Source organism: Ctenocephalides felis, unplaced genomic scaffold (genome assembly GCF_003426905.1).
Source record: "Ctenocephalides felis isolate EL2017-DRISC unplaced genomic scaffold, ASM342690v1 CF-g0.4_SCAFFOLD_00845, whole genome shotgun sequence".
NCBI lineage: Eukaryota > Metazoa > Arthropoda > Insecta > Siphonaptera > Pulicidae > Ctenocephalides > Ctenocephalides felis.
Window position 1 is genome coordinate 82,534,699 of NW_020536999.1, and position 25,782 is coordinate 82,560,480.

General features: G+C 29.6%; 2 protein-coding genes across 2 annotated transcripts in view; one reads left to right on the forward strand and one right to left on the reverse strand.

Annotated features, from left to right (window-relative positions):
* Window positions 1-4,946: 4,946 nt before the first annotated feature.
* The window catches only part of LOC113391065, a 101,900-nt gene continuing 81,064 nt past the window's right edge, over window positions 4,947-25,782 (forward strand). Inside the window, exons 1-2 of the mRNA XM_026627039.1 lie at window positions 4,947-5,183; window positions 12,133-12,384. The gene's annotated coding sequence lies outside the window, so the exon portion shown is untranslated. The remainder of the gene's footprint in view (window positions 5,184-12,132; window positions 12,385-25,782) is intronic.
* Window positions 19,281-19,916, reverse strand: LOC113391064. The gene is made up of 2 exons (XM_026627038.1): window positions 19,494-19,916; window positions 19,281-19,415 (listed from the first exon to the last, which is right to left on the reverse strand). Exons 1-2 carry the CDS (start codon window positions 19,914-19,916, stop codon window positions 19,281-19,283), a joined length of 558 nt encoding a protein of 185 aa, XP_026482823.1.

The window sequence follows — 25,782 nt, forward strand, 5'->3', positions numbered from 1 at the left end:
GATGAAATATTCGAATAAAATTTTGAAAATTAAAATTTGAAATAAAATTTGAAAAAAAATTTTTGGACATATAAGCACACGTCATAATTAATATAATAATTATTTGATATAAAAACTAAAAAACATAATTTAAATGTGTTTGACTGATATCAAAAAGAAATAACAATGTTTCGATTTAATTGAATTTTCTAAGTTTATTTTAGAAATAAACAGTTAAAAATTTTATCTAAAAATCTAAATCTTAATTTCGGTTGATTAGGTCAATTATTAAACATTTCGGAAAATCCATGCAACTTGCCTCTTTCTATTAGTTATACATTGTGCCTCACTCTCCATGTTTTCTAATAAAATTCATATAATTTCCTTCATAATAATTCATATAATTAATTTTCCGTGTGGTAAGTTATAGAAACCGTAAAAATGTCAAAAATGAAAATTTTTGCATATCTTTACGTTTCAACGGCTTCTGAACATTTTGGCATAGCTTAGACAAAAATGATGAATAAGTGTTGTGTGTGTGTAAGTATGTACGTATGTATGTTCGAATACAAATTTTCGTCCGCGATTTAGAGAGCACGGATAAACCGATTTGAATGATTCAAAAAACATTCGATTTGTGTTGAAATGTCTCCTTATCAATACGAATCGAATGTTTTTTGAATTATTCAAATCGCTTCATCCGTGTTCCCGAAATCGTCGACGAAAATTTGTATCCGAACACACATACACACACGCATACACATACACACACACACATACATTCATTTTTTCTAATTTTAAGGTATACCAAAATATTCAGGAACCCCTGAAATGTGAAGAATTGCAAAAATTTTCATTTTCGTTTTTTTGCGATTGCTGTAACTTGCCCTACGGGAAGTTAAAAAATAACTATAGTAGTCCCGTGCGAAGGCGGCTTTAGTTGCGTGAGAGCCTCTCCGAAGATACAAGAAAGAAAATACCAGCGAGCCGCTCGAGACGCACCGAACGCACTACACACTCTACAGGCGGCGCTGGGTGCGCTTAGGGGAGACCGGGGTCACCAATTTGTTGTAAAAAAATTTGATTAATTTTGAACTATATATTCGAATATATAGAATAAAGTATATTGTTTAAAAATACTACATATGTATAAATAGGCTACATAAATGAATTCATTTTATAAGTTATTATTGTAAGCATGAATTCAAACTACATTTCATATTGAATTGTAGTCTATTGATTACAATTTTTTGGTAAATCCAGGTTTTCATATATTGATTCCAATGGATCAATTTCGATAAGCAAACATCTTTCTTGAACTTTATTCAGCAGCCTAACTCTTTCTAAATACTTCCACATAACTCTGCAGTATCTGATGCTTCGTCTCCTATATTTTCCATATTACCACTTCCTTAACTTTGTAGCCTCCTTGGTGTCCCTTAAATGTCCAGTAGCCTTTGAATAAACATTAAATAAACAAGCCTTTGAACAAACATTGATAAACAAGATATACAGCCATTTTGAAAAACTTTTAAAAAAGTTGCTTCAAACTTTTGTCGCACATAAGCACTTTTTCCAATTTTGGTGCCAAACCATTCAGAATGATTTGAAGCCTAAAATTAGCAAGTCGAATTTGCTGGCGCAGACAAACTTCTTTACAAACTTAATAATTAATAAAATAAATCTATTTTATCTAATTTCTTATACCTAATCCAAAATTGAAACAATTTGGATTACTTGCATCATTTTGTTAATCGATTTTTTTTATATAGGCCTCTCCGTTGGATGAGTGGTTAGATGGAATTTCAGAATAAGAATCAGAGGTTGCAGATCCGATAAAAGCCTCGGCCAGCCAAATATCAAGCAACAGTGGCTTCGGTTTTTGTTCGAGAATATAGACAACAAAATGCTTTCAAATGAAAATAGCCAATTATTGGCATTGCTGCATCAGAAAAAGGTAAGTCATCAGTAATACAGAAATTGTAATAATTAAGTTATCACATAGAGATAGGACAAATGTTTAGATTGCCGTCTATAAAAAAGCTACGACTTTAACCACTGCTCTTAAATATCGTTACATAAAAACTATTTTTTTCCTATACATAGTAAAAGGCAGGTCCAAAAATAATATTTAATATACTATATCATTAAATACTAAAAAAAACATAATCAATACATCATCAAAAAGTGTTGGCCATCTATTGGTTGTCCATTTTTCCTTTCACCACCACCACCCATTAGTTCTATATTTTTTGTTGTACAATTTAGTATATTTCTTGTTAGCAATGAGAAATAGCTCTAAGAGTTCTATAAGCACTTCTTGTGATACATAAGAAAAGTATTTTAAATACACCTTACTTCTACATCTACTTATGATACATCCATTTAACTACTACTTTGACTACCTATTTCATATATTATTTTAGTCAACCTAGTGATTGTTTATTTTCTAATAGTAATGACTTCAACTTATTGTAGCAATACCCAGAAATGTTATTTTCACTTGGAACCATCTATATTGATCAAATGAAAATGGATATTTCTACAACTTTACATCAGGTTGTCCAAAACAAAAATTATATTTTTGTTAATCCAAAAATTGCCAAATTGCTAATTATTGAATCTAAAATTGTATCGATTTTTAATTTAATATCTTTAAAATGTATAGTATGTGTTTTACCCTTCCCACTCGGATGCTCTGCTTCGGTGACAAAATACGTAATAGTTCTGCAATTTGCGAGGTTCACCAGTATTAAAATTTGTGTTCGGCCCGTTTATATATATATTAATCAAAATAAAATGATTATTAAATTGATTCTACTTACCCCCGGTGTCCCCTAAACCAAGCACATGCATGCCACATATAAGTATATGCACTGTTGAATAAGGGATCATTCCTAATACCTGATCCACTACACCACCACTTCAGCCGCGCTTTTCAAGTTTTTTCGCTTGTTGCCATCTATTGTTCGATGTCATTTTATTAGGGCTTTGTAAATCACAAAAAATCTATTGTTGTTGCCAACCCTGCACTATAATATACATATACATATACATATATATGTATATATACAATCTATTATATAATTATTATATATTTATGTTGTTATTTTGTGAATGAAAACAGGGATTTGGAGGTTATGTATATTGAAAGGCAATTTGAAATCAATACTTCATGTCTGAAGGTTGGTAATTCGATATTTAATTGTTATAAGATTGGTTATTGTTAAAGCCGCCTCGCATTTCGTGAAAGGATATGTTGGTAGTTTAATTTAATTATTAACGGTTAAGCGCACTGTCTCGTATGCACAAGGTCGTGTGTTCGAACCTCCGCTGATGACCCGATATCATGCTGTAGTGATATCAATTTTCACTTGAAAATATAGATAAACAAGTGGGGCGCATGGCATCGTGCCTTAAGGCAAATTGCTAAACCTTCCTGTTATAAAAACTGTTATGTTTATTAACTGATAAAACTGTTTTTTGAATTATTAAAATCGAACACTACGTTCTCTTAAAAACTGAGTTACCGTTTGTGGAACTTTTTGCCCCGTATCTTCGAAACGGCTAGGCCTGCCTATGCCAAAAACTAATCAGCACGTCTCCTTTTCAACAGCAAAATTTGTATCTGCACACACACACATACACACACATACATCCATTTTTTCTAAGGTATGCCAAAATTTTTTAAGCCTAAATGTTCAGAAACCTCTAAAACGAAAAGATATGCAACTAGTGGGGTGCATGGCATCGTGCATTAAGGCAAATTGCTGGAACTTTCCGTACCGTAACGAAATGTTCGAGGAATATTGAATGTTTTGAAATAGATTATTATAAATATTGTAACATTGTCTAATATTTATAAGAATTATATAAACTGAATTGCAAAGTTGAAATTATTTGTTTAAAGTATTTTAGAACTGTAGTTAGAATTAAAATTAAAATCTGAATTATTTTCGATATACAAAAAATAATAATAAAAAAAAAAAACTTGAAACAATTTTTTTTTCCAAAATCAATTATTTTGTTAAAACAAACAGAAAGTTCTTTGATCCATTTAAATCGGACGCTTAGTTCTCTTACGAACTGCCACTTTTTGCACATTTAGCTCTGTATCTTTGAAATGGCTGGGCCTGCCTTTACCAAAAACTAATAACCACTTCTCCCAATCAATACTAATTGAATGTTTTTTAGATCATTGAAATGGGATGCTCCGTTCTCTCAAAAACTCGATTTCTATTTTCTGCACTCTTTGCTTTTTATCTCCGTAACTGCTGGACCTGCTTTTGCCAAAAAATCATCAGCTCATCTCCCTATCAATAGGAATCGAATGTTTTTTAAATCATTCAAATCGGTTGATCCGTGCGCCCGAAAACATGAACGAAAAAATGCGGATACACAAAACACACACACACACATCAATTTTTTCTGAGGTATGCCAAAATGTTCAGAAACCTTCAAAACGTTGAAAAATGCAAAAATTTTCAATTTGGATTGTTGGACGATTACAATAACTTATCTTATGGAAAGTTAAAAATATTCCGTACATTTAGACACTAAATGTGCGTCACATCATTTCCATCCTTCACTTTTCTACTTTAGTGTGAAACCGTCTTTACATCTACATTTTTACAAATAAACACTATTTGTAAAATAATTACATTTTACATTTCCATTTTCTTAAACAATAAAAATATTATCCCGTACGTTTCGACCCTAACACCTCCATCACCTCCATCCTTCAATTTCCTACTCCCAGTGTGAAACAACCTTTACATCCCCACCACAACCATCCTTTACTCTCGCATTGCATTTTTCCCAAATGCGTTGGTTTGTGCACATGCATCCCTCCTTCTCGCTCGCTCCAATGTCTTCGCATCTTTCCCTCTCTCTCCCTCGGCTCGAGTTTACACCGAAAACACGTTCAGTCAGATGTGGCATTCGGCATTTAGTTGCCCGTAGGCATTCGTCGTGTGAGGTGGTCGTGCGTCGTGTTTTTTAAAGAAATTTCGGTACGTGAAAAATATCGTTGATAGTAAATTATAATTGGTTGGTGGTAAATGGTATCATGTGATAGTGATGTTTGTTTGAAGAAATGTAAATGATACTGTTAGTGTGATAAATAGTTTTGTTATTGGTTGGTTATAGTTTGTACCGTTAAGTGTTTGTATTAAGTTGGTTTGTAATTTATTTTAAATTCAAAGGTACGCTATTATTAACCATACTTTTATTCACAATACCGGTATGGTCAATATTTGGCATTTTATATTTATATTTATATTTTATCAATTTACGAAATTCGAATTAAATACAGGTTTATTTGTCGAGATATATTTTAAAAATTATTTATTTTATTAGTGAGGTTTTAGTTCAGAATTTATTTTAAATTTAATATACTCGTAGAGTAATTAAAAGCCTTATCAGTGAGCACAAAATAATAAATAATTTCATTAATTAATATAAAATAACAATCGTCTAACAATAAGTCCTTTGACCTTGGCTGTATATTTTTTAACATTGACAATACAAGTATTGTGCGTGAACAATCAATTCGAATGATTTGTTGCAACAATAATTATTGTAACGACACTATTAATTGTGATTTTTATATTTTTACTAATTTTGAAAGTATTGTGTTTTTACTCGATTAATTGTGATGTTAACAATATTAGTATTGTGCCTAAACAATATTTATCAATTTCAATCCTTGATGTTTTATATTTAAATTACGGACAATATTTTAATGTTTCAATAATACTTTTACTGTTTGTGAACTATACTCTTTAGTTTAAATCTTTAATTTTATAAAATAACAATATTTTTTCAATATTTTTTTTCTAAATAAAATGAATAATTTCTATAAGTTACTAATGAATTATGATTTCACAATCCCTTTTGACTCAATATTCTTTAATCTTGACAATACAAGTATTGTGCGCGAACAATAATTTCGAATGTTTTTTTGAAACACTAATTAATTTACAACAATAACAACACTATCAATGTACTTTTTATATTTTTCATAATTTTGAAAGTATTGAATTGCACTACAACAATATTTATCAACCATTCATCCAATCCAAATCTAAAATTAAATATTTCATTAGTGAGGTTTTAGTTCAGAATTTATTTTAAATTTAAGATAGAGTAATAAAAAGCCCCATTAGTGAGCAAAAAATAATAAATAATTTCATTAATTAATATAAAATAACAATCGTCTAACAATAAGTCCTTTGACTTTGACTGTATATTTTTAACATTGACAATACATGTATTGTGCGTTAATAATCATTTCGAATGTTTTGCTGCAACAATAGTTATCGTAACGACACTATTAATGTGCTTTTTATAGTAATTACTACTAATTTTACTAATTTTAAAGGTATTGAATTTTTACTCAATTAATTGATAATATTAGTATTGTTTCTAAACAATATTTATCAATTTCGATCCTTGTTTTTATATTTGAATAACGAACAATGTTTTAATAATACTGTGCCTGAATTAATTATTGATTTTAATTCTTAATTTTATAAAATAATATTTTTTATTCAATAATTTTCTTTTAAATTATATCGAGACTGTTAAGTGACAATATTGTGAACAATACTACTATTCTTTATAGGATTTTTTACTATTATTGTTCCATAGTTAAAATTAGTTATTTAAGCTGATTTTAACTTTTTAACAATAAATAATTCTAATCGTGATAAAAATATTTCATTAGAGAGATTTTTATTCAGAATTTAACTTCAAGTTTGAGAATGAACAATGAATAACTCCAATTAGTCACATCAAAATGATTTTATTAATTAATAATAAATCAAATCATTTAAGTCCTTTGACCTTGACTATATATTTTCTAACATTGACAATACAAGTATTGTGCGTGAACAATCATTTCGAATGTTTCGTTTTAACAATAATTAATTTAACGTAACTTATAATGTGGTTTCTAAATTTTTAATAATTTTGAAAGTATTGAAGTTTAGACGATTAATTGTAAGGTTAACAATATTAGTATTCTAAACAATATTTATCAATTTCAATCCTTGTTTTTTATATTTAAATAGCTAACAATTTATATTATATTTAATACTATGCGTGAGCTTTAACTTGAATCTTCAATTTCAAAAAACAATAATTTTATTCTAAACTAGCAAACCCGACGAACTCCGTTTCGCCACCAGATGGTTTCGTGAGAAAGATGAAGAAATCTTTTGTTTGTTTTATATTGAAAAGGAAAAATTTGATTATATTATACAACAGTAGTGAATTTATTTCGATTACAAAAATGAAGTGTTTTTTAGTTGAACTTCTCTAAGTAAATGAAAGTGAATCCGCAAATTATCCGTTTTATTGAAGTGCTCTTTGGTAAACCACATTTTTTGTTTTTTGGTCTGACGTTAACACAAACAAAGCGGATGGTTTTCCAACTCGTGAACAGGCAAAGTATAACTGCCCATGTGAAAAACAATGATTTTCTATATAATCTATTTGAAATTTATCCCGCAAACACTAAGCGACTGGCCTTGAGACTTGTTAGTTGTCATTGCGAACGCAAGGTAAACTGGAAATTGCAATCGTTTGAAGTCAAACGGAAGACCAGCCGGAATCATTGGTATGTCACCAAATCGCTGTCAATTTTTGATTGAATGATGAAATTCAGTGCGTGTACATCATTATTCTTTGCGGCAAGAATTGCTCGTTGACTTAACCAAGCCTAATTCTGATAATTCTCACTAATGTCATTACTCGAATTTTTAATTACGGTGCGTGAAGCTCCAGCAATTTGCATTAGGGCACGATGCCATGCACAACTAATTTTCTTAGCTATAAACCTTGCGAAGCCCGAAACCTTTCCAACGAATGCAAAATTGACGAAATCGGTTCGTGCGTTCTGGAGTTATTTCGCCAGGAAGGAAAACCCGACTTATTTATATATATATAGAAGATAATCTATTTGAAATTATTTAAAACAATTATTGATTATTTTTATTACTCGAATTTTTAATTACGGTGCGTGAAGTTCCAGCAATTTGCATTAGGGCACGATGCCATGCACAACTAATTTTCTTAGCTATAAACCTTGCGGAGCCCGAGACCTTTACAACGAATGCAAAATTATCGAAATCGGTTCGTGCCTTCTGGAGTTATTTCGTCAGGAAGGAAAACCCGACTTATTTTTATATATATAGAAGATTATATACTTGACAATATTTTGAACAATACTACATACTTAAAAAATAAAATGAGTGATTTAATAAATTAGTAATAAATTATATAGAAAAACAATCTTCTTTGACTATATATTCTTTGATGTTGACAATACACGTATTGTGCGTGAACTACCTTTTTACGTATTGTTGTTGAAAATATTTATTGTTGAAACAATAATTAATTTACACTAATAACACTATTTATGTGCTTTTTATATTTTTGATAATTTTGAAAGTATTGAATTTTTAGACGGTTAATTATGTCTTCAAGAATATTAGTATTGTGCTTCAACAATATTTATCAATTTCAATCCTAGTTTTTCTAAATTTAAATAACGGACAATGTTCTGATAATACTATAATACTTTTACAGTGCGTGAACTATTCTTACTAATTTGAAGCTTTTATTTTATAAAACAATAATTTTTGTTCAATAATTTTATTCTAATTTATACAATTGACAATATTTTGAACAATACATACTACATACTTAAAAAATAAAATGAATAATTTAATGAGTTACTAATAAATTATATAACATATACATCCTCTTTGACTATATATTCTTTAACATTAACAATACAAGTATTGTCCGTGAACAATAATTTCGAATATTTTTTGAAACAATAATTAATTTAACAACACTATTAATGCGATTTTTATATTTTTTATAATTTTAAATTAAACGTCTAAAAATTGAATTTTTAGACGATTAATTGTGAGCCTAGCAATATTATTAATATTGTGCCTCTACAATATTTATCAATTTTGATACTTGTTTTTTAAATTTTAATAACGGGGCAATAATACTCTTGCCGCCAGAACTATGCTCATTAATTTAAATCCTCAATTTTATAAAATAATAAATTTTGTTCAATAATTTTATTCTAGATAGTTAATTGACTATATTTTCAGCAATACTACTATTGTATTTTTAAACTATTTTTAATTATTTAACAATTCGGTTAGTTTGCATGAATAATAATTAATAATTTCAAGTAAAATTTAGTTTTGTTTCTTTAAGAATGACAATATTTATAACAATATTTTTAATGCGTTTTATTATTTTTAATTGGAATTCTAGTAAAATAATTGAATGACAATATTTAAACATTGATACTTTTATTCTATTTTTATCAATTACAGTCATTTTTATTCAATGTTCATTCCTATTTAATAATTTAAATTTCAGTTTTAGTAGGGCAATTAATTGACAATAGTTTTGACAATATTGTTGTTCAAGAGCTTTATTTAGTTACTACATGTTTTTAACAATTTTGGTATTGTTCTTATCCTTACTTCTGATTTTTTATAATAATTTCTATTTTAAATAATTGATAAATCAATTTAACCACATTTTAAAATTACGTTTATTGAAAATGTTATTGAACATTATCCTCCGACAATACTTGTATTGTGTAAGTGCCTTACTCCTAAATTTTTTACAATAATTTCTATTCTAATTAATTAATAAATCCATTTAACAATATTTTAACAATACTTTTATCAACAATATTATTGAACATTATCTTGCGACAATAGTTGTATTGTGTAAATCCCTTACTTCTGATTTTTTTACAATAATTTCTAGTCTAATTAATTAATAAATCAATTTAACCATATTTCAACATTACGTTTATTGACAATATTATTGAACATTATCTTACGACAATACTTGTATTGTGTAAATCCCTTACTTCCGATTTTTTTACAATAATTTATATTCTAATTAATTGATAAATCAATTTAACCAGTATTTAACAGTATTGACAATTTTATTGAGCGTTATCATGCGACAATACTTGTATTGTGTAAATGCCTTACATCTGGTTTTTTATAATAATTTTTATTCCAATTAATTAATAAATCAATTTAACTATATTTTAACATTACGTTTATTATTATCGAACATAAATCTTGCGACAATACTTGTATTGTGTAAATTCCTTACTTCTGATATTTTTTACAGTAATTTCTATTCTAATTAATTAATAAATCAATTTAGCCATATTTTACATTACGTTTATTGACAATGTCATTGAACATTATCTTGCGACAATACTTGTACTGTATAAATCCCTTACTTCTGATTTTTTTACTATAATTTCTATTCTAATTCATTGATAAATCAATTTAACCACATTTTACCATTACGTTTATTGACAATATTATTAAACATTATCTTGCGACAATACTTGTATTGTGTAAATTCCTTACTTCTGATTTTTTGAATAATAATTTTTATTGTAATTAATTCATAAATCAATTTAACCATATTTTAACATTACGTTTATTGACAATATTATTGAACATTATCTTGCGACAATACTAGTATTGTTAAATAACATTATTTAAATATATAACAATAATGCACTGTTGTACATCACAAAATAATTAGCAATCCAATAATTTTAAATTCAAGCAGACAATAAGTTGACAATATTAGTAACAATAAAATGTATTAATATAATTGTGAATGGTCAATAATTTCAAAATGATCAAACACAAATTAAAATCATAAACAATTTAATAACATGAATTTATATTAAGATAATTTAATCACAATATCTTCAAGAATATTAATATTGTTCTATTTAACAATATTAATACAATGCGTAAACTATATTTATCAATTTTAATAATTGCATTTCTATAAAATAAAAACCCTTCTATAAAAAAGCGTAAAATAATTGTAGTTCATTCAATGACAATATTTTTAGTATTGTTTACCGGAACAGTGTTTATTATTATTTTAACAATACTATTATTAAGTACAATACTAAACTATTTTTCGCGCGTGACCAATATTTTAAAGATAAAATAATAATCAATAATTTTAATTTAAAATCAAATAAAATAAAACAAAATAATATTGCATATGAAACAGAATACTATTGTGCGCGAATAATAATTAACTTCCCGTAGGGCAAGTTATAGTAATCGCAAAAAAATCAAAAATGAAAATTTTTATATATCTTTACGTTTCAGAGGTTTCTGAACATTTTGGCATACCTTAGAAAAAATGGATGTATGTGTGTGTGTGTGTATGTATGTATGTGTGTGTATGTATGTGCGGATACAAATTTTCGTCGACGATTTCGGGAACACGGTTCAACCGATTTGAATAATTTAAAAAACATTCGATTTGTATTGATAAGGAGACGTGCTGATTAGTTTTTGGCAAAGGCAGGTCTAGCCGTTCCGAAGATATGGGGCAAAAAGTGCCAAAAACGGTACCTCAGCTTTTAAGAGAACGGAGCGTCCGATTTGAATAATTCAAAAAACATTTCACTTGTATTGACAAGATGAAGAATCGATAAAATTTTCATGAAGGTAGGTCTAGCGGTTTCGGAGATATAGAGGAAAAAGTAAAAAAATGGGCCATTTGGCGGTCAAAAATGATCATTAGACATATGCACATCAAATTATCAGATATTTTATAGAGATTTTAACAATAATTATACATTTTGTTAACATTCCTATGGGTTCCGTACCAATGCTCATGCGTTAGACAGCGACGCGGCGCTTACGCGCTTTATATTTTGTCCCTATGCAGTTAAAGCAGTACGATTGCTTTGAAAAGAAAGTTAAGATCTTCCACAATATGTCAAAATAAAGAAAAAAAAATTTTTTTTTCAAAAAAAAAAATTTTAAAAAAATTTTTAAAAAAAAATTTTTTTTTTTCAAAAAAAAAGTAATTTTTTGTCAAATTTATAGTTTCTCAAAAATCTCATTTTTTCAAAGTACATTTTTTTCAAAAATGTTAATCGTTTTTAAAAAAAAATAATAATTTTTGGTACGGGAAGTTCCAGCAATTTGCCTTAAGGCACGATGCCCTAATTGCCTTAAGACAGAATTCCACTTACAGCTAGTTTTATTGAATATTTTTAATATTTTACTCCTGACTATATTTTAACAATAATTTCAATTCCAGACAATTAACCGTGCAGCCGACAACATCTTAACAATACTTTTATCGTTTATTGAGTATTGTGGTAACTAATTACGTGTGAACAATAATTCTGAAACTTTTAGACAATTAATTGTGCGACTAACTGTACTGTTATTGTGCGCGGACAATAATTACTGTATTGTGTCTTATTGAAACAAAAAGTGTTGATGTGTTCTGCAACAAGTGACTAATTGTGATTGTGCAAGGATAGTGATTTTTGTAAGATTATTTAATGTAAGTTTGAAATAATTATATATATATATATATATATATATATATATATATATATATATGCACGTCTATTTGACCAGGTGCATGGTGCTTATGCCACATGTGCACCTGTAAATAAATAAGCACACATTTTTATGCGCATATTTACACATTTTTATATAATTTTTTATACTCAAATAAAAATGTATAAATATTTAAGATCTTATTAACTTTTATTACCCAAGGAGAGCCTTTAGGAACCCAATCGTTTTCTAGTAGTTCCAAATGGAGCATTGATAGATGGTTTGTTCTAGCAAAAACCACATTTAAGAAAATTTATAATGACGTTCTTGATAATCTACTTTCTGGAGCCCTATTCATTTTTTAATTTCCTGTTGGAGTCAATCGGTTGGTGACAGCGCCAGGGTGGTCAACAATTTATGCTAGAAAACAACCACATTTGGTAAATTTTTAATAACCTCCTCGAACCTCAATGGAGCATCTCCTCTGGAGTCTTCAATATTATTCACAATCATTTTTCCTGGTTCTTGTTCTCGTCTTTCTTCTTCCTTTATTGAATCCCAATAAAGACAAATAAATCTCTGCTGATAAACAACCTGAATTAGACCAACATACAAGTAACTACTATTTTAATAATAATTTTACACGTCTAAGTAGATTTTTGAAGACGTCCATCTTCAATTTTTCGGAACCCAATTGAGGCAACCTCCTGGAGTCCTTATCATCTTCTAGTTGGAGCTCTGCAAGCATCTTAACCATCGTGTTTTTGTTCTAGTTCATCATCATCATCTTCTGCTCTTTATTTTTTTCATAGGCTGGAAATTCATCAGTTGTCTGAAGACCTCCTCGACTTCAATTTATTGCAACCCGATTGAGCAACCCTCTGGAGTCCTTATCATCTTCCTGTTGGAGCTCTTCAATCATCTTAACTATCATGTTTTCGTTCCAATTCTTCAATAACATCATCTTCTTCTGCTCGTTCTTTTTTTCCAAACTGGAAATTCGTGAGTTGTTTGAAGACCACCTTGATCTTCAATTTATTGGAACCAAATTGAGCAACCTCCTGGAGACCTTACCATCTTATAGTTGGAGCTTTTCCATCAGTTTAATAATCGTGTTTTCGTTTTCATTTTCATTCTTGACCATCATTATCATTTTCGACTCGTTCTTCTTTTTTGTTTTTTCAGGCTGAAAATTTATCAGTTGTCTGAAGACCTCCTAGATTTTCAATTTTTAGAACTCAGTTGTGCAACTTCTTAGAGTGTTTATCATCTTCTAGTTGGAGCCTTTCAATTATCTTAACCATCGTGTTTTCATTGTCATTCTGCTCCATCATCATCATCTTGTGCTCGTTCTTCTTTTTCTCGATCTCCAATTATTGGATCTCAATTCAACGTGTTCGACCTTCAATTCATTGGAACACAATTGAACAAATCCCTGGAGTCCCCATCATCTTCTAGTTGGAGCCTTTCAATCATCTTAACCATCGTGTTTTCGTTCTCATTCTTCTTCATCATCATCAGCATCTTTTGCTCGCTCTTTTTTTTTGGTTTTCTAGACAGGGTAATTCATCAGTTGTCTGAAGACCTCCTTGATCTTATTATTGGAGCCTAATTGAGCAACCTCCCGGTGTCCTCATCATCTTCTAGCTGGAGCCTTTCAATCATCTTAATCACAATGTTGTTGTTTCGTTTATAATCATCATTATCTTCTGCTCGTTCTTCTTTTTTGTTTTTCCAGACTGGAAGTTCATCAGTTGTCTGAAGACCTCCTTGATGTTCAATTTATAGGAACCCAGCTAAGCAAACCCCTGACGTTCTTCTTGTAGTTGGAGTTCTTAAATCATCTTAACAATCATGTTTTCAGCACCATTATCATCATCTTCTGCTTCTTCTTCTTTTTTGTTTTTTCAAACTGGAAAGTCATCCAGTTGTCTGAAGACCTCCTTGATCTTCAATTTATTGGAACCGAATTGAGCAACCCCCTGGAGTCCTTACCATCTTCCACTTGGCACCTTTTAATCATCCTAACCATCATATTTTCGTTCTCATTCTTCACCATCATCATCTTCTGCTCGTTCTTCTTTTTCTTCTTTTTGTTTCTCCAGGTTGGCAATTCATCAGTTGTCGGGCGTGGGCTATTAGTCGGCCCTTTTAACTTGTCTAAATTTATAAATAAATGCAGATGTCGAGTGCGTTCCGAAGAAAGGATGTTGAAAAAATGTCGCACGTGCAAAATAATTCAGCACCGACGCTGCAAATGACTAATTATAATTTAGAGATTTATTTTTTCTGCTGCTACAGACATAATATACACTTATACATGATATATATATATATATATATATATATACTAGACGACCCGACAGACGTTGTCCTGTACCCACGTCTACAATTTTTTAATATCCTATACTAATATTTACCGTTTACCTAAAAATAGTAATTGTTTTTTAAATTACTCTTCACACCCCTCTCCCCTATTATTTTAACTGTTTTAACAGTTTATTATTAAAATTATTATCATTAATTAATATTTGGCTTTTGAATAATTTAACCTATTTATTTTGACCACTTTATGCGATTTATTTCATTGAACAAATCATAGAGAGCAAAAAAAATTTTAGCCTTTCATTACTAAACATAACCATAACATAACACTGGTACTTCATATTGGATTATTTTAATTTAATTTTATATTATCTAAGATATCCAAAATTGCATCTTAAACTTCTCCTAATGGATATCGTAAGGGCCGAATTGTATGTATTCATCTTCACCATCCCATTTGTTGTTTTAAAGTGAAATTTTTAACGTATTTTAAAAATATTGTGCAAAGATTAGTAAAAGATGCAAATAAATTATATATTTCTTGAATTATATTGAAAAAAAATATATATTAAAATTTTCTTATCCAAATCTTGTGTTGGCGCCCCCTAAAGCGTGCGCTCGCATTTTTCGCATGCGTCGCATTCAAGGTAGGACCGGCCCTGATTATTACTTAATTTCATGTTTTAAGTGAATTAATTTGTCAAATCCTGTTCATATGTGTATCATTCAATCTGCCATACATGTTCTGTAATCTGTATCTTATTTTAATTTCTGGCACATCTCAGCTGCTTTTCGGCAATAATAATGTAGACATTTCATTTTTCTTATTCATAATCATTAATTTATTATACATATTCTAATATTGTCTAGGCTCATAAGTAAATTAAAATTTTGGGCAGATGACAGTTTTCATTTGTTTTCAATGCCAAATAATGTCCCAAATATTTTTAATGTCAAATAATGGCATGTCGTTTTTTGCATTTTTTTCATTTATTTTTACAATATTACTATATTATTATAATCACATACATTCTAAAAAAATCCCTTAACAAACTTCAGAAAGATTTATCAAAATCCGAATAATCTTAGGCTCCGAATAGCTTAGGAGGAGTATATTTACATACATTATTACAGAAGAATTTTAAAGATAAAAATAAAAATTATAAAATTTGAAAAATAAAAATTTTAAAAATTTATATAATAAAAATCCTGATTGAAATTTGAATATGATGGATCAACAGTTGATTAAAATGTTTCTTTAAACTCATATTAATAAAAAAATTACATTTAATTAAACTTAAATGTTCTATGATGCTGTATTTGGGAATGGTTTTATTGGGCGCTTGCTTATAGCCTTTAAGATTTTCTTGTAATTTTTTCCAGACATATCTGATTTTTAATACCCATCCTTTTCACTATATATTTATTTCAAATTTGGGATCCAATACGTTTTCCCACCTAATACCCCACTTTACAATGGTGTCTACACTTTGAAACATGTCCCTATGTCGCTGGAAAATCGTCTTAACGGGGTTTTAATGTCGTAGTGCATATAGGTATAAGTTTTCTGATTGAATATATTCTTAGATTTATGGTTCCTGAACAAGAAAAGATCTGAGGAATTTGAATTTAGATTATAAAAAAATTGTAACGCGTTAAAAATGCCTTTTTGCAAAATTGTTCAAATTTCAAATTTTCTATTCTAAATTTTATTTCGTTTATAACTTTAATACAGTTTATAAATTTATAGGCCTCACACAACTACAATAGAAGTCCGTCAAGACAATAATGTTTGATACGATTTCTCGCATAATACGCCCTTGACCTAGGTCCTTGCTCTTCAAGACATATTTTTTATATCTCGCATAATACGCTTTCTCGCTAAAGATTTGCGTTTCACACATGAAACCTTACCTACAAAATGCACAATTTTATCATAAGTGCATCTTTTTGATGTCTCATTGATAACACATATATGAAGTTAGGCATTAGAGCTTTTAATCTCGAAAAATCTTTGGTTAGTTTTAATAGAGGTTGAAACGGTATTTGGTCCTTGTGGTTGCCAGTGCTTGAAGTGAATTTTGATTCTTATATAGTAGTATATATACGGAGCATCCTATTAGAATGATTTCAAAAACATTCAATTCGTAATGATGGTGGGAATTAGTTTTTGGCAAAGACATGGTCAGCCGTTTTGGAGATACGGAGCTAAATGTGCAAATAAATGACTGTTTTAAGTGAACGTAGCATCCGATTTGAATGTTTCAAAAAACTTTTTTCTTGTGTTGACGAAACGATTATTTTTGGGATTTTCTTTTATCTATGAATTTAAAAAAAATCTAAAAGATATTTTTTTTTACATATCTTTGGATTTTAATATTAATTTTAGTTTAAGTTCTAAAGCTCACATATATACTCGAAAGAAATAATTTTAACTTTACAATTCAATTTATATAATTCTTAAAAATATTAGACAATGTTACAGTATTTATTTATAATAATCTATTTGAAAACATTTAATATTCATCGAACATTTCGTTACGGTACGGGAAGTTCCAGCAATTTTTCTTAAGGCACGATGGCATACACCACTAGTTAAGTGAAATTAGGAGATATGTGCAAAATTTATTGTATACATTTTATCCAAAACTACTCCTGAACCAATTTTAAAAACCTAAAAACTCTTTTAACACTTTCGGGACGGCACCGATTTCAAAACAATCTACTTTACCGGCTGTAAACTTGATTTCATTGTGTATGTTATGCAATTTGTTTGATAAAAATTTGTGATCATTGAAAGGACATACATTTTTAATATTAATTTATTTTTGATCATTTTATAAAGAATGGTGACGTTCAAAACAATTTCCAAAATGCATAACTGGTTGATTTTGACATGTTTTACAATAAAATGTTGTTCGCCGCCTTCCTCCTGGTGCTTTTCTGTCAGAACATACAATACAATCCCTTTTTCTTTTAGAACTTAGAATATGCCACTGATTAGTCAGTATATTTGGCGGTACATTTTTTTGCTGCCATAATGGTTTATTTTTTCTATTATATTGTTCAATAATTCATTTGTAAAATATGAAGTAAAATAATCTATTGTCCACAGAGGTGGACTGCCGTCCCCAAAGTGTTAAATAAATTAAAACAGACAAAAGTAAGACTAAGAATATATTTCGACCTCGCCACCCGTCCTGGATAAATACACTGCAACAGAAAACTAAAACAATTTAAGAATCTTCTTGTAAGTATTTGAATACTATTTTAGTTTTTATAGCGGATTTAGTTTTAAAAAAAATAAAAATGACACGCGGCGCTCGTGAGGTTAGTTTATCTTAGGACTCGAGTAACAGATTATCCTTGCAAATGTTTTTGTTTACATTCTAAGTAAAAACACATTATTCATGATAAATATACATACATATACATACATACGTACATATACATACATATGTATATGTATACATATATCTATATAACCATATATATGTATAATTAGGGATCTGAAAACATATTTAGCGTTCAATAAAACGAAAGAAACATCAACTTCAAATAACTTTAGTTATAGCTACGTTTATGTATATACATGTATATGTATGTATACGTATGTATGTATACATATACATGTTTTGTATAGGCGGTTCATTTAAATTTGTACTCTTGCAATAAATTATTTTGCGCGCTTAAAAGATCCTGCGTATACGCTTATATATACATTTATGTATGTATGTATATATGTACATATGTATTTATGTATATACATATATGTATAAAGTTTAATGGATGTGCGTATTCGCATGTTTTCTTACAAAACATATGCGTTGACTAATTAGCTATTTGCGGGTATATAGAATTGCACTATACATATTTGCAGGGCCGGCTTTAACACTACCAGCGCCCTGGGCGAGATTTCTACGGCGCCCTTCACCTGCAATTCAAACCCATTTGGAAAAAAGAAAAACATCTAATGAAATAACCGTTTATTAAAAAAAAAATTATTATAAAAGATAACCATTAATAGAACCAACTAATAGAATTTTACTTTTCTGGCCTTTCTATCAGCAAACTCTTTTATAAGGTTGTCGAAGTCGATGTTTTCAGCAATTTCGTTCTCAATTGACACAGTTGCTAAGTTTGTCAATCTAGATTGCGAAATCGTTGATCGAAGATAGGTTTTTATTAGCTTCAGCTTTGAAAAGCTCCCCACTAGCAACCGTTACAGGTATGGTTAATAAAATTTGCAATGATATCCATACATTTGGATACAGTTCTTGTAAGTTGAAATCGTTGATAAAATTTATAACAAAAATGGGAGTAACCACATTTTTATTAGGTGGGATGCCAGACTTATAAGTTCATCATATAACATACAACCATCTATGTCTGATTTAGAGTCTACAGTTAATTTTAATTGGAGATCACTACAGAGCTTGAGAAGGTCGCGTTTTTCTGGAATCTGTTTAATATTGTACAAAAAAGACCAATATTCCGAGTACTCATTTAACTGTTCGAACCTTTCATTGATTGAAATTAATGTTGTCCAAAAGACAGTTGAAAAATTCAACCTCAAATTTTTTTTTTTGGAGAAGTTATAGCGTCATCGCGTGCAATTTCACCAGCTTGACGCTCAATTTCTAGTTCTTCAGCCAACTCCTTCGCAGTTAAAATAGCGCTTTTAAAGCCCGTATTTCTGTAGTCTTCCTAAAAAATTGCCGCATTTTTTCAACATTTGTGTACATTTACCAAGATCCATATCTTTGACTGTGGAGATTTACTTACAACATTTATTTGATGAAGTATGTCATACCAAACAACCAATGAAACTATGAAGCTGAAATCTTTTAGTTGTTCGGCTAGAATAGTAGCTTCATGAGACATTTGAACATCAGTTTTCTGAGTTTCAAGAGCCAAAGTAATCAAAGCATCATGGATAGTACTAATTTGATAACGGACTACTGTAACACTACTTATTCTTGCTTCCCAACGAGTGTCACTGTGCTTTTTTATAGTATATAGTCCCAAGTGATCGGTTAGAATTTTCCATCGATGAACAGAAGCTGAGTGGTCTGAAATATCACCCTTCATAGCTAATCGCAAGTGCTCCTGCATGGCTAGATGAAATTTGGCTAGTATTTGTACAAAGCCTAAGAATTTTCCGTTATTTGGCGTATATAGTTTGTCAGAAGTGCCTCTGAACGCCATATTGTTTTCGGCTAAATAAAGTGTGATATGCATCAATCTAGACAAAACATTATTCCATCGTTTTTTCTATTTTTAATCGTAGTTGAGCTTCAATCCATGAAAAAGTAAAACTTCTTATGAAAAGTGCTATTTTCATGATTTTTTAATATTTCAGACAAGTATTTCCAGTTGTTATACCCTTGAGATACTAAGTTCGACGTTGAGCTACTATCAAATAGTCTACAACAAAAACAATAAACTCGATCCTTAGAAACGGAGTAAATTAACCAACGGCGCTGAATTGTTTCATTGTTTGTAAGAATTTTTGTGAAATGAGAATTAGAGAAATGTCGGCCTGCATCATTCTTCGGATAATTATCAATGCGAGTTTGCACTGGGCCACTAGTAATTATGTGATCAATGATTTTGCCATTTCGAGTGACTGGCCAAGTGGCCAAGTTCGCTATCCCATGCGAATGAGCTGAGTTTGTTACGCTTCGCTACAATAACGCTAGCTTTTTTTTTACCAAAACGTTAAAAGGACAATGTGTTTTGACAATAGACAAAAAAAATGCTTAATTTAGGGAATTTACGAGACGACTAAGCAGACCTCGAACTATGAGCATCAGCCGGGGGGCGCCTGCAGCGCCCTTTTTTGCCGGCGCCCAGGGCGGTCGCCCACCTCGCCCTACCCTAAAGCCGGCACTGCATATTTGTATGTATGTATATATGTATATACATATGCATAAAAAAGGATTGTCTGTCGCCGATAGCTTATTGGTTGCTGGCGTATCTATAATGGCTAATGTGTATATATGTATACTATCGTGTAGGTGTATATATGTATACTATCAATTGTTGCGGTATTATCATTAAGGGGTTAATAGAGAAGTTAGGGGACGTTGGAAAAAAAATCACAAAATATCATGTGGGAGAGGGAGGGGTATAGTAAGATATCACGTGTATTTATTTTTTAACTGATTTTTTTAAAAAAGTTCAAACATTTAAAAAAAAATAAAAAAATTTACAGTTTTTTCACGTAACTAAAAATAAACGTGATGTTTGGGGAGAGGGGGAGGTAATTTTGAATATCACCAAATATCACCAAGGGGGAGGGGGGTCCAAAAATCCTTAAAAACTCGCTCACGTGATTAATGGACGCCCCCTTATGGTAAAACTCTGTTACGGTCCTATCTTCGTATGAATTGGTGAAAAGCTATGTATTTGCTGTTCGATCAGTCGTTTTACACATAAAACTAACTTCACGTATGCGTTATCAAAGTGACATCAGATACATGCAACTAAGATAAATTTGATATTTGACGCTAACGCTATTGTGCTTTAAGGCAAATTGCTGGAAATTCCTGCACCGTAATGAAATATTCGAGGAATATTAAATGATTTCAAATAGATTATTATAAATACTGCAACTTTTATTATTCTTATTTTATATACAAAATATAAGAGCTTATGAATTGGACGATGGCATTTATATGTGTATTGCAGAAAAGTAAATAAATAAAACTTAATCAAATGAAATTAGTAGCACCTTGTTTCTGAATTATATAATTATATTATCGGATATTAACCGGACCTCATGATCATTTTGGAATACTTTAGAAAGAAATTTACTTAAAGTAAAAATTAACGTTAGGGGCCGTTCAAGTATTACGTAAGCAATATAGGCGGGCGGGGGGGTTATTGATTTCCTATTTTGGGTGACATTTTGGTGACAGCTTTGCTTACATTTTTTGACAAAGGGGGGTGGGGGTAAATGATTGTACTAAATCTGCTTACGGAATACTTGAACGATCCCTTATAGACTAATCTAACTACTCTATTCAATTGTCAATTTCATGCTGACAACTTCAAGTGACGATAATATCGATTAGACACGTGTTGACACTATATATCGATCAATCTATCGATTAAAAGTGATAGATATTGATAAATCAATCATTTCTAAATTGTTCTGTATTCAAACTATTAAAACACTCAAATAAATTTAAACGATCTAACGTTTCTATTCATCATCTTATGGACCGATTCTGCCGCATAACAGAAAAATGTTATGGCAAGGCCATGTTACGCTAACTTGCATAAATTATGCTACTGAATCATACTCAATACTGTCAAAATGTCATGTATTTGCTGTGCATTCAGGCGTTTTACACATAAACTGCAACGTCACTCGTATGTTACGCAGCTGGGTCAGAAAGACCCTGTTATATAACATTGATTTTTTGACATTTGTGCGATTTCTAGGTTAGGTTTTCTATCTGTCAACCTAAGAAAAACGCCTGACTGCACAGAATTCCAACGAATTAGTATGGAAAGTTATTTATAACATAGCCTTGCCATAAAATTGGTCTGTTATGCGGCAGAATAGGTCCCTTAGACATCAAAACTCGAATGACGCAACTTTGTACAAAATTCGTACATTCTGAAGTTTGATATTTATAACTTAGGAAGTGCCAACATACAAATGTTTCATGAACCTATAAAGCTGATTATTAAACACCTTATACATTTCTTCTTCGAGGCTAAATTTAGTTTAGTCGTTTGTAGAGTCATTTTTTAAGCAAAAAAAATCAGGTAAAAAATAAATACACGCGATATCTTAGTATACCCCTTCCTTCCCCACGTGAAAAAATCAAAATTCTTAAAAATCTCATTTTTTTCAAAATTTTTTAAAAATTTAAATTTTGGTACGGAAAGTTCCTGCAATTTGTCTTAAGGCACGATGCCATACACCACCAGTTTGGAAATGTAATCAGCTCGTCAGTAGAATTCTTTTTGCCGTTAAAATATCTACTGAAACAAAAAGTTCAAAATTTTCAGAAAAAATCAAAGAATAAAAAAAATCTAAATAAATATATATATAAAAAAATTTTTTTAAAAAAGTTCAAAATTTTCAAAAATCTCATTTTTTGTTTTCTTTAGATGTTTTTTAAAAATTTTAATTTTTGATACGGGAAGTTCCAGCAATTTGCCTTAAGGCAAGATGCCATGTACCATTAGTTTTGTTCCATCTGATCCTTTATCACTAACTTCACTTGCATTCTAGTTCTATTACAACCAATGTTACCAACATGCGCAACGCACAAAACACTAAACAAATTTCAAAAACATAAAAATTCTTCCGTGTTATAAATGAATTAGTTTCCACTCGATTAGTTTGGATGCGGACTTGCACTTACATAACCCTTATTTAAGAGAGCAGCGATATCAATTACATCTGTATTAAGTTGTAATTGAATTTAATTATAATGGTTTAATCCTAATTAATCCTAATTAGGCCAATTAAACGAATTACACACGAATACGAATTGTCCTCTTTAGAACACACGTGGCCCCGAGAAATATATATTGATGAGAGGAATTTCTTTATGTTGGTACTTTGAGTTTATTGTTTTTACAAAAATTTCAAACTGCAAAATTGAACACAAACGTGTCCAGACCTCCTGATCGTTTAGGAATAATTTAGAAACGCATAGATGTAGTTTACAATGTTATTTACTCTAAACTCTTTACGTATCCAGACCTCCTGATCATCTTGGATTACTTTAGAAACGCATAGATGTAGTTTACAATGTTATTTACTCTGAATTCTTTACGTATCCATACTCCTGATCACCTTGGATTATTTGATAAATGAATCGATCTAGGTATGATATGCTTTGTTTATTATTTTGATTACTTTACGTATCCAGACTTTCTGATCATTTTAGAATACATTAGAAATGAACATATGCAGTTTATATGTTGTGCTACAAGGTTATTTATTTCGATCTCTTTGCGGATCCACACTTCCTGATCATATGAGAGTACTTTAGAAAAGAATAAGTTTTTTTTCCAAACTTTATTTTTCTATTATAAGTGAATAAGTATAGTTAATATGATGTGTTACAATGTTTTATATTTTGAATTCTTCACGAGTCCTGATCATTTTGGAAGAGAATTAGAAAAAAACAGAATTTTTCTAAAGTCGATTTTGTTTATTCTTGTCAAGAAACTCAAAATGTTGAAAAAATTTGAAACTGCTCCAAAGTATCTTTTTTCAACATTTTCAAAAATCTTCAAAATTTTTCAATTAAGGTTCGGGAAGTTTCAGCAATTTCAGTTTTGAATTGTTGCCATGGCAACTTCATCGTCTTGATAAATTAGGAAGAAATAGAAGTTTAAGGTTTATATAGTGTGCTACATTGTTATTCATTTCGAACTCTCTAGACCTCCTGGTCATTTAAAAACACTTCAGAAAAAATAAGGTAAAATTAATATGACGTGCTTTAACATTATTTATTTTTTATCTCTTTCCTCCTGATAATTCTGAAATAGATTAGAAAGTAATATATATAATTAATATGATCTACTACAGCATTATATTGATCACTTTACATATCCAGACCTCCTGATCATCTTCGATTACTTTCAAAAGCAATAGATATAGTTAATATAATATTTTACAGTGTTATGTATTTTGATCTCTCTCTCTCTCTCTCTCTCTCTGTATCCAGACCTTCTGATCGCCTTTAATTATTTTATAAATGAATCGATTTAATTATGATATGCTACTTTTATTATTTTGATCTCTTTACACGAGTTCAGACTTCCCAATCATTTTATACTACTTTAAAAATGGTACAAGTGTAAAAAATATGATATGCTACGGCATTATATAATTTAATCTTTTAACGAGTCCAGACCTCCTGATCATTTAAGAAGACTTTAGAAAGCAATCGGTATAGTTAATATGGCTTGCTATAACATTGTTTATTTTCTATCTCTTTCTTCCTCATATTCTTGAAATAGATTAGAAAGGTAATATGCTACAATGTTATTTACTTTGAGCTCTTTACATCTCCAGATCTCCTGATCATCTTCGATTAATTTCAAACGCAATAGATATAGATATCATAATATTCTACAGTGTTATGTATTTTGATCTCTCTCTCTCTCTGTGTATTCAGACCTCCTGATCATTTTCGACTATATTAGAAAGGTATTGGTGTGAAAAATATGTTGTGCTACAAAATTATTTATTTTGATTTCTTTACGATTCCAGACCTCCTGATCATTCAAGAATACTTTAACAATGTTATCGGTATATTTATAACGTTATTTCTATCCCTTTCCTCCTAGTATTTTTGGAATAGATTAGAAAGGAATAGAAGTATGTTCTATGGTATGCACAATGTTACTTACTTTGAACTCTTTACATTCCCAGACCTCCTGATTTTTAAGGAATAATTTAAAATAATGTATTTATGTGTATATATATATATATATATATATATATATATATATACATTAACAATGTTGTACGAACGATCATTATATTATTATGCATAATAACAAATGTTTGATTGATGGCTCCATTATGGAACAATGATCTCGGATATGTCACTCGTAAATTGCATTTATCAATTTAAAATTAATATAGAAACACTTGTAACGTATATATATATATATATATATATATATATATATATATAAATGTTTACATTAGTTTGTTTCAATTGAATATTAATCATTCGCTATCTCTAACCTATAAATTTAAATATATAAATAAGAAAAAGTATGAGATATGATAATCTCATTAATGTGTCAGTATTATCATTATTTATATTTGAATAATAAACGAAAGCGAAATCTTAAGAAATTGATAATTATGAATATATATATATATATATATATATATATATATATATATATATATCATATATAAAATTCTTCTGTACGGGTGTATGATTTGATACTTCTCCTAAACGGTTATTCGGATTTTGATAAATCTTTTTGAAGTTTATCAAAAAAATTTTTAAGATTTAATGAACGATACAAATTGTACCAATAAATGGCAAAAATTACAAAAAACACTTATCATTGT

What these genes read in the sequence shown, in the direction of transcription:
- LOC113391064 (XM_026627038.1), bottom strand. Translation starts at nt 19,916, where the DNA reads ATGGCGTTCAGAGGCACTTCTGACAAACTATATACGCCAAATAACGGA. An exon ending in TACTTCATCAAATAAATGTT is followed by an intron (nt 19,416 to 19,493) that starts GTAAGTAAATCT and finishes GCAATTTTTTAG; the next exon opens with GAAGACTACAGAAATACGGG.